This window comes from Haemaphysalis longicornis, unplaced genomic scaffold (genome assembly GCF_048455015.1).
Source record: "Haemaphysalis longicornis isolate Haplotype H1 unplaced genomic scaffold, Haemaphysalis longicornis Haplotype H1 scaffold_1, whole genome shotgun sequence".
NCBI classification, from domain to species: Eukaryota; Metazoa; Arthropoda; class Arachnida; order Ixodida; family Ixodidae; genus Haemaphysalis; species Haemaphysalis longicornis.
This window is the reverse complement of record NW_027526203.1, coordinates 427,315,602-427,328,253: the sequence shown is the minus strand read 5'-3', so window position 1 is coordinate 427,328,253 and position 12,652 is coordinate 427,315,602. Positions and strand designations below refer to the sequence as shown.

Below are 12,652 nucleotides of genomic sequence, written 5' to 3'. Positions count from 1 at the left end.
ATACTACTTGTCGTGTGTTTTGTAGTTTGCGAGCTTGTTGCGCCAATGGTACTTGGTGACACTTTTCTGTCATATTCTCTGGAAGAGTACGGGCCCCACAACAATATCAAGTATATGGCAGCGAGGTGCACGTACAGCCACTGCGTGGAGCCGCGAGAACAAGATGGCGGTGTGCTCGTATTGAGACGTCATGGATTTCTGCTTTCAGAGATGAGATGAGTGCATACTACTTGTCTTGTGTTGTTTTGTAGTTTGCGAGCCTGTTGCGCCAATGGTACTTGGTAACACTTTTCTGCCATATTCTCTGGAAGAGTACGGGCCCCACAACAATATTAGATATGTGGCAGCGAGGTGCACGTACAGCCACTGCGTGGAGCCGCGAGAACAAGATGGCGGTGTGCTCGTATTGAGACGTAATGGATTTCTGCCTTCAGAGATGGGATGAGTGCATACTACTTGTCGTGTGTTGTTTTGTAGTTTGCGAGCCTGTTGCGCCAATGGTACTTGGTGGCACTTTTCTGCCATATTCTCTGGAAAAGTACGGGCCCCACAACAATATCAAGTATGTGGCAGTGAGGTGCACGTACAGCCACTGCGTGGAGCCGCGAGAACAAGATGGCGGTGTGATCGCGTTGAGACGTCATGGATTTCTGCCTTCAGAAATGGGATGAGTGCAAATTACTTGTCGTGTGTTGTTTTGTAGTTTGCGAGCCTGTTGCGCCAATGGTACTTGGTGGCCACAATGGTACATGGTGGCCAACATCGCCACAATCTTGTGCATGTGTCCGTAACGGCATCTGGCAGGTCCCATTTTAAGAAATGGATATGGCCGATTGGGCTCGATATAAACGCAGGAACCTGAGCTTCCGGCGTTTATATTGAGCCCAGCGTCGTCCTGTCACTTTCTTACACGACGACGAAAACAATCACGATTGGAATGCAGAACAGGTCTCATATTGAGGGTGAAATCACACCTGCGGGCAAAATAATCTGGTGCAATCGCTCAAGCTGCGAAGAAGCACAACAAACGGAGACGGAACGAAACGGAGATCGCGTAATGTGAGTTTGTTTGTCTTCGTTTGGGAGCTGTTAAGTTTGGCGTGCTTTGGAAAAAAAGCCACGTTAGTGGCTCGCAGGGACCACAAAAGCGTCTGTTCTATTGTGTTGTTGAAAGGCGTTTTTTTAATTTATGGCCCTCGAATCTCATACAGGCGCTGCCCTACACGTGTACGAGACAGTGGTGAATAAAAAGGTGAGGGCTAGTAAAAAACAGAAAAAGCGAAGTCCAGAGTTTTAAAAGTAGCGGCGATTCTTTTTTCTGGCATAATTTGGACTGATTTTTTCCAATTTCAAATTTTCGGTGGCTTTAACGCATCGCAGCCATATATACACCCGGGCTATGTATGAGGCGGGCCTTAGCGGAGGGCGGCGGATTAACTTAGATCACCCGGGGTTCTTCAACGTACGTACGCCGAACTCTCGGCGCGCGGGCGTTTTCATATTTCCGCTCCGTCATAGAAACGGCCGCGCGGCCAAGATCCATCCGCGCATCCCAACAGCGGCTCAGCGACTGAGCCGCCGTGGTGGGTGTCGGAATAAATTCGAACCCACCTTGCAAGTTTTCTTTTTGCATTTTTTCTAATTGCTAGATAACCGCTAAAAAGGCTTCTTTCCAAAGAGAAAAAAAAATACTGTGAAATACAGTTGCCAAGCCACTCGGGCCAAAGTAACACAAGTAAACACAAGTCCCCGGGTATACCGCAAGTGAAATTTTTTCACCGGTGAATGTTATGTTTGTACCGATTGTCGCCCACTTGCTGTTTGTTTATTTTATCTTCCGCTTTTTCCGCGCTACTTTATACTTGATCGGGGTATGCGTAGCAAAAAAAAAAATCGAGATTGGTGGGCGTGGGGGGGGGGGGGGGGGTGAAGGCGCGCTTGCTTTGGACGGCACAGGGGAACTTATAAATGTATGAATTTGCAATTTTCTTGTTTGAATACACCGCCCGTTTTCAAGCTGTGCACGCGGTGACTCCAACAAGAGACCGGAAGGCGCATGGCAGACAACTCAGCTAGGGAAAGCGTTGTTGTACTGAGCACAATGAGAGCATAGGCCGCTCTCGTGTTTCGCGGAACGCAAGCTTCCGCGCCATGGCTGAGTGGCTGGTGTTCAGCCTGAAGTCGGTAGTTTAGCGGCGGCAACGGTGAGAGGAAATGGTGGCAGGCAAACATGGCTTCGGTTACAAGACCGCACGGGGCTCTTAGGCGGCGAATGTGTGTTGGGACGTGCCCGGACTCCGGGATGCTCATCTGGCGACGCCCGCATCTGTGCGTGCAAAAAGAATTGCCGGTAACGTGGTTGGCTTTTAACGTCGCGCTTTAAGCGGCTGTTAGCCTTAAGTGAGGCAGTTCTCTTTTTTTTTTTTTGCCGGGGGGAAGGGCGGGGGGGAAGGGGGGGGGGGAGGGTCGACTAAGCGGCTGAGCTAGTGCACTCTCCCTATTCCTTACCCTGACAACTTGAACGGCCTACGAAATTGCTGTATATCTACTTGGCACCGCGACGTCACGAACATTAGGCGCTTCTGGCATCGGTTAAGACTGTACTTCAAATAAAAAAAATGGCCATAATACGCCCCCACAGCAAAACTGACACGCAACAAGGCAAATGTAACTTAACCACGAAAGCGACACCGGATGTGATGCGACAGCAGACGGCACTTCCAACTGCAGCCCATTCAGAGATGTAGGCCTTCCGGCGTCTACTACCGAGAAGTCCCCTCTTTGGTCAACAGAAATGAAGTAGCTTGGGCCTCCTTCAACTGTGGGCGCAGCGTCGCCAGGGTTAACTGGCTGCTTCCCGAAACCTGGGCTCTCGGACTTGCCAACTCCGCCCTCAGCGGCTTTCCGCGGAGGCTCATGGCCACGAACACTGGCTGTCCCGCCCGTGCTGGCTTGTTATATACACTTCCTTTGGCCCCAACTCTGGCATGCTCCTAATATGGCATGTTTTCAACTCCATCGAACTAATACTACACCCATCTGGCTAGGCTTCCTAAGCGTTTCTCAACACGGACCGGAGTCCCGTGCAATCTGCGGATAAGCTGGTACGTATACCCTTATCTCGTCGGGACCCCAACCATCACTCATCTTCCATGTACTTTTACGCAAGATGACGGTATGCCAGAATCGAAAGAGGCACCTTTCACCGTTGCTTTTGGCAGATCTCATCGCGGCAATCGTCCCGGCTAAACTTTACCCTGCTACCGGCCCTGATTGTTTTACTCGTGAATCGTTTCAGGATCCTGACACATCTTTCTTGCTGGGCCTCCTTCAGGCATTCGATCATATACTAATTTCAAGTAAATGTCAATGGTGAGACGTTGTGCTGCCGAGCCCAAGGTCGTAGGTGCGACTCCGGCCATGGTGGCCATTTTTCTGTTTCAGGTGAAATACAAAAAAAATCAAAGCCAGCTTGCACAACGGTGCAAGCCTGGTGTCACAGCACAGCTGAGTTCGTCTCACTAAGCTAAACTCGACGAACGCTATATAAGTCACGCAGAACCGTTTACCCCGTGTATGGCGCTTGACAGCACAACACCAAACTTCAAACGCAAAGTAAAATATATAAGGGCTTTATTTGTACAGTGCCCTCTTCAGTCTTCATATACTTCATCGTACGCCACCGCAAAGTCTTCGTCGAGCGCTCCCCTGCCATTGAAGACCTACACTACTTTTTATTCTTCTTCTCGTTCTTCTGGGCGATTGCATTCTCGCCTGGCAGCACGGCGCACTTCGTAATAAGCCACCTCTCCTTCGGGATCCCAGATCTTCTTTGGTCGCCCCATCCCCCATGTGCGCGGCGCAGAGTCGGAGAGAGTTCTGCCGCCGCCGTCGCCGCGGTGGTTTCCAGTTTTACGAGCCCAGGTGGTTGCCCCTAGCAGCGCGGAGCGACGTACGCCAGGAGCAGACGACAGTCGTTTTGTCGGCGACACTGTCCGCTTAAACGCTGACTGGCACATGCGCTCGGTATTTTTTTTTGCGAGCTCCTCACGTGGCGCAAGCCGACGCCCAAGCCTGGACGACGCCGGGCGCTTTTCGGAGACGCACGCTTATGTGCGCTCGGTATTTTCTTGGTATTAATTTCTTTGTTTATGGATGGAACAACCAGAGCCTAAACAGCTCTGCTGTTAAAAAACTCATGTGTCGAGATTTGGGCGCACGTTAAAGATCCCCAGGGGGTATAAATTATTTGGTAGCCATTCACTGAGGCGCACCTCATAGCCCAGGTTCGATATTGGCTGATCTCTACTACAGTTGCTGGCTGCGTATTTCGTGGGCCTATATAAGAATAAAGCTCTCACCGTTTAGCGGCGATTGTGCTAATGCCACTGTTTAAGTCCGAAAAAAAAAAAAAAACCCTACCACTTATGGCTTCCAGAGCAAGCTGGGTCCAGCCGAGGGCTTGACGGCGATGACGGCGGTAATTTTCTCTCAATTCGGTGTTGGTAGATGTCGAGTGGTCTGTGGAGGTGATACAGGTGACATTTCGAGTGCCATCGAAATGACAAAGGCGATTGGAAGCGTTTTTCTGATGTAGTGTAATTTGGAGGTTTTCTTTGTCTGTTTATTTTTGTATCTTCAAATTTGAAGTTTTCTGAATAGATACGAACGCAAGAATGAATCTTGTCCAAAAATATCGGACACTATTAAAGTGCCATTGTGCTTTTGGGACGGTGATAGCCTCAGTTGAACACAGGCCGCCTCTAAATCCACAGCATTATTTAAGTAGTGAATATAAGAAATTTTAAAATTCTTTAAAAAATTCTCCTTCCTCACCACGCCGTTGCGCTCTTCGTGTTCATAGTTTTTACTTAAATACCCTTTTTTGTGTTTCAACTGCGATTGTTTTCTTTGTATAAATGCATGAAATAAAATTGCTTCAACAGCCACGGGAGAAAGCGCTTTCTTTCAGCCGGATCTTTTCTTTCATTTCTCTTCATTTTTTTCTCTCTGTGTTCCTTCGCACTGTAACCCGCGTAATTCCTCAAAGTTTGCTTTTTTATTGCTAGCGGCAGATGCTCCTTTTTTGTGCGTCTCATTTTATTGTTCTACAGTTTAAAGACCACCGCCTTTCTGCTACAATTTAAAGCCGTCCAGTATCTGCTGCTGAAGTCAAACGGGATTCTTTTATTGTGTGTGTAATAAGTTTTGTTAACACGCTTAAAAGTTTTATTAACGTTACCCTAGTTTGGTTTTAGAGTTTTACTTACAACATTTATATTTAAACCAGATGTCTTTTGTAAGCGCGTTCTGTGCTCTAAAGACAACAAAGACGTAAAGAGATAGGAGAGAACGCGAAAAGCGTTTCGTCATAGCACCTTTAATTGCTGAGTTTCTCAACGTACCTCCCAGCAGTACAGAGCTAATTCTAGCCGTATTTTACGCTATATTATGCGGGAGTTTCACGTACGTAGCTTGGACCAATGGTTTAAAAAAATTGATGAATTCCTTAGAAACAACGTAGGTAGCAATTATTAGGAAAGGTGCGTAATTTTTCACGAATATTTTCTTGTTTTGGCAATTAGGTACTTACGAAAAATAAAGAAAGCTTTAATCTGGAGACTCCGTCCAAAATTTTTGATCGTAACGTCATAGAGCGCCGAAACAAAATGTCGACTTCAGTAGTTCTCGTGAAAAATTTGTTAGAGTACCAGTTCTTAAAATTATTCAAGTAAAGCACGCGGAATTCAAACGATCAGCTGGTCAGGCGTCTCCTTCAAGGTTCGGGCGGCTGAGCCCACTCTCGCAATGCACATTGCAATGTTTCGTGACAAGCGCGCAGCTGCTATTGTGATCAGGGGGCGAATGGGGCTGCCATTTAGCTCCACCCTAACGAATTTTGAAATTTCCCTGGAGCGCCGAAAATAATTAAATTTTCAAAAACATTTTAGCAGGGACTTTGGTATTTAGCATAATCTTGTACGCTCTTCAAGTTATTTAATTTTTGTTTCACTAGATTCACTCGTTAAAAGGTTCAATGCTTTATCTTAAGTATTTGTGGATTATTCAAAATTGGAATATGGGTTGAGTACACCGATTCGCTCTTCAATGCTGATTAAATATTTTGTGGCTGGAAAATTGATGTTTTCGTTTTAATTCGTAGTCCATATTACGTGAAACACCATGTACAGAGGAAACCTTCTTTCGAAATAAAACCAACCTTTTTTTATATAAACTTAATGCATACGTGTCTGTTTTATGCTGACATTTAGTTTTATGCTGACAAAAAAGGAAATCTCTCGCAGCAGAGTGCGCGCGCAGGAGCTGCTGCGTGGGCCACAGCTCAATCGACAACGGCGGGCAGCGGCGGGGGTGGTTCGGGGGTAGCCGCACGTTCCAGCTTCCCAGTTTACCCATCAGTATGGAGCGCATGGGCTTTTTTTTTTAAATATCTTCGCGTTTTTTGGCTGGTCATTTCATATAGCCTAATGCGATATACAATGTCTGTTCATCTGCAAACGACGGTGTCTTAATGATCTAGCTTTCAATCTAGCATAACTACAGAGCTCACGAGCGCTGTCATGGTGGCATCATGGTAACTCAATGGCAGCGTTATAGGCGCACTTTCATAAAGAGCTAGGGTAATGCAATTTGCTCTATTGCACCCAAAGGTGGTCCGAGAGGTCATGGTCAATTTGCCCCGGGTGTGTTGCGGCTAAGAATTGTAAATGTATTTTCTTTCCACTTCGAGGACATTGTGGTGAACCTAAGGTCGTGCTATACGAAAAAGTGAAGTAGAGAAAGAAACTCTCAGCAAATCTTAGATCATAACTCCTACGTGAGCAGATAAACTTCCTATTTTGAATTTGGCGCCTTTACTACACGGCTGCGCAGGCCATCAGATACGCCTTTGAAACTTACTTGAAGCCACACTGCCGATGTAGCCAGTTTCCAGCCTGAGTCGTGCGGAAGACTGGGCTCGGCTATTGCAGGTGTATAAATATACTTCTAAGAGTGAACGTGAAAGTCGCCTGTGTTTGCGGCGATGTTTATATTACGAAACAAAATTCCACTGTCGATAACAGTGAACCATGTACAAAGACACGAAATTGAAGAATAGAGAGAAGAAAAGTTCCGCATTTCAGCCTGCTTCCATGTAAACTATGCGATCAAAAAATGCGGCATGTGTGGCACGTTCTTCCTTTGTGCAGCCCGGCGTACTCGCCAGCATGACAGGCGTTTTCGGGCTTTTGGACGGAGGTACAGATGGACACCCATGATCTTTTTCGGGCGGGTATGCGGGCGAGTGAATGGGTTCAGATACAAATGGTTATTTGAATGGAGGATTTGGCCTCAAAGCTAAAGCGAACCGGATACTCATGACGTCGAGACAGGCTTCCTTTTTGTGTGTGCGTGGTGTGTGTCTGTGCGTGCTTGTGTGTTTGTGTGTGTGTGCGTGTGTGTGTGGGTGTGCGCGTGTGCGTCTGTGCGCGCGTGCATGCGTGCGTATTTGTGTGTTTGTGTTTGTTTTCGGGGGGAAGTGATTTGGCGAATGTACAAACTGAGACCTAATTTTTTTCTGAACTTTCTTTAGAGCAACTGGCTTCCAAACGAACCATTTCTGCAGTGCTAAAAATAATGGAGGGGTGGGGGTGCGGAGGTCGGCAACGGGCACAGAATTAAAGTGCTCTGGAGCTACACCTGAGCTGCGAAGAGTGCCGCAGCGCAGGACTACAAATTAGTTTCGATCACCTGGGATTGTTTAGCCTTACCATCCGTGAAATCTCGCACAGTCAGGTGTATTTGCATCTTGTTTGCATCAGAGCAAGTCTCCAACGCGGGGCATCGTGTTCAGCTACCCAGGGACTTAATCGCTTCTGCTTTCAGTGGCGTAGCCAAAAATTTTCTTCGTCGTTGTCGTACCCCGTCGGTAAAAAAAAAAAAAAAAAGACAGTTTGCACCCGAACAATATCTTAATTTTGGGGGGTCTTATTCTCGTTTTTGTATTAAAATATATACATGAAGTGTGTAAAAAGAAAGGGCGGGGGGAAAAGGCTGAAAGGGGGTGGTGGATGCGCCACTAATAAAATTTCGGGGGTTGTTCTGACACCGACCCCCCCCCCCCCCCCCCTATCTTCGGCTACGCCCCGGTCTGCTACGGTCTTTCTGCTTTCTCCTACTATCAGCCTTTGTCGACCGCGTTTATCGTTTGCACGGGACTATAACAGAACGCTTCGTCGTGTCATCTCTTCTCTTACGTCAAAGGCTGGTTGCAGGGCTAATGAATCATGGCGCAATATATATTTAGATTGCAGTCTCGCGAGGCAAATGAATTTTTACAGCCCAAGTTGACACACAGGTAGCCGCAGCTGTTAGCGCCTCATTATGTCGGTGAAAAAAGACACGCGACGATTATGCAGCGGCCAAAGTTAGTCCGCGTCGTAGGATGCAGCAGCCGTGTGTTGGTAAGTACAAGCAGCTAACAAGACTGAAGGAGAAAGAAAACAGCAAGAAACGAATGAAGAGAAAGGCGCAAAGTGACAGCTTGCTTGTAAATTCATTATGCATACCCGGTCTCGGCCCGCTAAAGAGAGCTGCTACCACGCCCGGCAGAGCTTAATAATTTTCGTTCTTGTCATTGAGCACTGCTCGCGGCCTGCGCGAGCATTCAGCCCGGGCTGGCTTTTTATAGCGCCGGTCGGCCGGCGGGCCAACAGCGCTCAGCGGGAAGCCGCTCCGCCTTTGTTCTTTCCCCTCTTTTTCCGTGCCAGCGGATCGACCACAGGCAACCGCTGGCGTGGACGCGAGCGCGTCACTTGCACCGGCCCGCGTGCCAAGTTAGGTGGGACGCAATTATGTAACTCGTCAACGTCGCTCCGCTGGAAACAACGGCAGCACGCAGAGCTCGCGCGTCCAGGTACGCGCCGCGGGGCATTCAGCCGCGGCAACGCACGACTGCCTCCGCGCGTAAAAAAAGCGCGCTCGTGACACAGGTAATGCGTTCCGTCGCACGAGCGCGCAAATGATAATGCTCCCCAATCTGTTAAAAAGGACACGACGGTAGGCGGTCGCAGCAGCAGTGAGCGCGCTTGCGAGCCGGCCCGCTTGCGCAGCGCTCATTAGCGGCGCCACAGCGCGTCGCGTTTGTGCGGCGCGCGCCGAGGAGCCGAGACGCTCAGCGCAGACGCCATCGGCGAGTGCGCGGGAACCATTGGAGCGCAAACGACTGGCCTCTCGACACAAGAACTTTCGCGCCGGAGGTAGAAGACAATAACGCTGATGAACATCCGTCCTGCGAGCCTGACGAGAGAGCCTCTCAAATATGCCCTCCCACGGGACGCGCATTGTCCGCACCTCCTACCTGGCGACAGCCGCCAAATCCGCATTGAACTTAGCGTCGTGTAGAGCACGCAGACATCATCGTGTCGGCTGTCTGATTTCGGGCGCCCCCTTGCTGCGTCCCGCCTACTTTTCTCCCCTGTCGGGGGAGAGGGTCAGGGGGAGGGTGTCTATAAAATTTTGAATTTGTGTTCGAACCAGGAAAGCATTGCTTCTTTTTTAGCGGGCCACTTCTTGTTGAAACGCCATTGCACCTTCTCCTGTTCGAGGTTATCGCGAGCCCCAATACGAGCAAGAAAATGCTCTAAACACAGCTGGGGAAAAACGGCAGAAGCCGCCGACGTAGACATCGAGTGTTCTCGAATGCCGCACACGCAGCGGCTGCATGATTTGCAAGAGCATGGCGTGAACCGGTCCCGATGCAGTCGGCATGCATATAAGCGCGCGACGACGGCTCCTCCGTCGCCAGGAGGCGTTCGCGGGCCAGATGGATGGCGCGCGTACGCGCGACAGCCGCAGAGCACGCCGACTCGCCTAACGACACCATTCTGGCAGAGCCGAGCTGGCTTTCGCGAGGCGCTTTTTGCTTAGCCCTCATTACACCGCAATATGCCGACACGCGCCTGGGTTCGCTCCGAATACCGGAAAGGGATGGCGTTCCTGCAAGACAACACAGTGCGTTCCTGTTCATTTTGCAAGTCTCCGAGGCTAAAGAATAAGACGCGCCTAATGCACAGCCCAGTGGCGAGACTGGAAGTAATCTAGGCTGCCCCTCTTTATGGCAGCGACTTTGTCTTCGCGGTTATTTCACACAAACATTTCTACCTTTATCCGTTGGAAGTGGTAGCGTAGCGGGCACTTCCACCGTCTGTCCCCTAGGAAATAGCTGATAAAAGATGCGTTGACGTCACCGGAGCGCTAAACACAACGCACCGTTATTCCAGTTCACTAGTTCTGACGCAAAAAAGAAAGAAATGAAGCGAACAAAGACGACTACCTACTCACGCGTACCGTTATAAGTACAGAACCCGCACGCGGAAGCTAGAAATTTTTCTTGGCAATGTGCGTGAAGAATTATGAATGCAAAGGATATTACTATTATCCTTACAGTAAAAAGGGCATGAGGTGCGCTGCACCAGAGCAACATGCAATACCCTGAAGATCCTGCCTACAGCGGGGGTACAACCCTATAATGTGTCGCCTCTTCCTCTGCCTGCTTTTTCCCGAATCACCTCCTCCAACAGATCACCATCTTGGACACTGTGCACGCAGCAAAGCACTCCACGTGGCATGTCTCTTCGCTCTCTCGTGATGTCGCGCGCTGGGATTCCCCCGGCTGACTGACAGCCATCGGAAGGGATCTATCTTCGAAAGACAATGACCCGGAAGAACACTTAACATATCACTTTTCACCATCGCCATGACGTTACTTCGTTTTTTTGGCGAGGAAAAAAGAGAAAGAAGCTGTTGAGTAAAAGCTTCAAAGTATGCGTGTTTTTGCGCAAATTCGGGATACTGCTTGAGCACGTATATGTGTCAATGGGCGTGTTTTTAACAATTCCACACCGGAACACGGTGCGGCGGGGTGCCCCCTTGTGCATTACCCATCGCACCTCCAGAAAATGTTTCGTGCAAATAGTGAGGACCCCACACTGTGTACTTGCCTGCTTTTACTTGGCAGACGAGCGTAGCCACGTCGCCTTCCATGTAGGGTCCGGCTGTCTCGTTGAGAACGTTGCCACCTTCATCGCGTATTACAGGAGGCTCCAGGGGCCCTGCAGATGACACCAAAAGGATTTCGTTATTAATAACACTTCATCTCAGAACAACGCAGGACGGCAATTCGTCTCGTAATAAATATTAACTGGGAACGTCAAGGCGGACACTGCAGCATCGATCGCGCATGATATGCACGGGCCAGTGATACCGATACCGTTCTCCAGACTAGATGCTTCTACCCTTGCGTTCATTGGATTGGGAAAACTTCATTGTGGCGTGCGAATAAAGTCCTATGGCTATGTTTTCAAGGCTGCCTGGAGGTTAAAGCGATATATTTGGGCTGTTGCGCCGCAAAATTACGCGCCGCTTCACTCCATAGACCCGCACGGGACCTTTAGGATGCCTGACGGACTGTCCAGGCATGACGAAGCGGTTCTTCACCGCGTGCGGCTAAATGTCGCCTACACAAGTTATTTTCGCTTCAAGATGAAACAGGCCGCTTCCCCCTTCTGCACTCGTTGTGACGTGCGCGGGGACTTGAACCACGTATTATGTGAATGTACGCGGTATAGAGCAGCTAGGACGTCCCTTTTAGTTTCCTTGGGCCTTCCGCTTTCTAGAGGACTAACTCTAAGTGACGTGTCAGGCCCTTAGTCTAACTCTAAACCAGCATCCGATGCGACAAAAGCTCTATTGTCTTTCCTGCGAAGCACAGGACTTGATCAGACTCTTTAAACAGGACTGTATTATTGAGCGCATCATCTTCATCACGGTTATCATTATATCTTCATCGATTTCATTTTTTAATGCATCTGCAGTGTAGCAAGCTAGGCGCCTTGGCCAGGTTAACCTCACCAGTATCATTAAAGGCTATTCTCTCTCTCTCTCTCTCTCTCTCTCTCTCTCTCTCTCTCTCTCTCTCTCTCTCTCTCTCTCTCTCTCTCTCTCTCTCTCTCTCTCTCTCTCTCTCATAATAAATATATAAAAAGTTTCCAAGAGTGTGAGACAAAAAAGAAACATCATGAGCCGTTCCCCTCTGTAGAGGTGGATCATCAGCGAAGCGTTAAGCACAGGAGATAGAGGTGAAACAGAATTTAGACGAAAGGTAAGGGCAAATTTTACTCCTCTCGAGCGTTGACGGCGGTCATCCCTAAGAAAGACACACACATAAGCGCAAGCACTTTTAGTTTCACTCTGGTCATCTTGGAAATGGTGCCTATTGAGAACTAATCTACTCAAAATGCATAGTGTATCCAAGTTCGGAGGTCTACGAGCTTTGGATATAAATTATGTATTGATCTTTAAAATATGGCCTCTCATATTATCTAATCTACTCAAAAAGCATTTTCAAGGGACGTATAACCTTGAGGTGTAAATGATGTTTAGTACGGCGAGCGATTCAACGGGGAGGGCGGGCTAATATTATCACACACAGCAGCACGTTCGTTTAGCAACGCCTACGAGCTGTAGAGCGCCTCGCTCTTCAAAGACACGTGGAGCCTCCAGATTTTTTGTTCTCGGACATGAAAAATACATGTAACACTAGCCTGATAAGCTTCGCCTAAAAAATTGGCACAAACGCGTAAGCGAGAAT

General features: G+C 48.7%; 2 protein-coding genes across 2 annotated transcripts in view; one reads left to right on the top strand and one right to left on the bottom strand.

Annotated features, from left to right (window-relative positions):
• Window positions 1–12,652, top strand: part of LOC144155693 (uncharacterized) — a 654,708-nt gene that overhangs the window by 452,321 nt on the left and 189,735 nt on the right. The window lies entirely within an intron of this gene.
• Window positions 1–12,652, bottom strand: part of LOC144155692 (neural cell adhesion molecule 1-like) — a 578,531-nt gene that overhangs the window by 402,104 nt on the left and 163,775 nt on the right. The window contains exon 3 of the mRNA XM_077687293.1: window positions 11,004–11,114. Within this exon, the coding sequence (XP_077543419.1) occupies window positions 11,004–11,114 (111 nt within the window). The remainder of the gene's footprint in view (window positions 1–11,003; window positions 11,115–12,652) is intronic.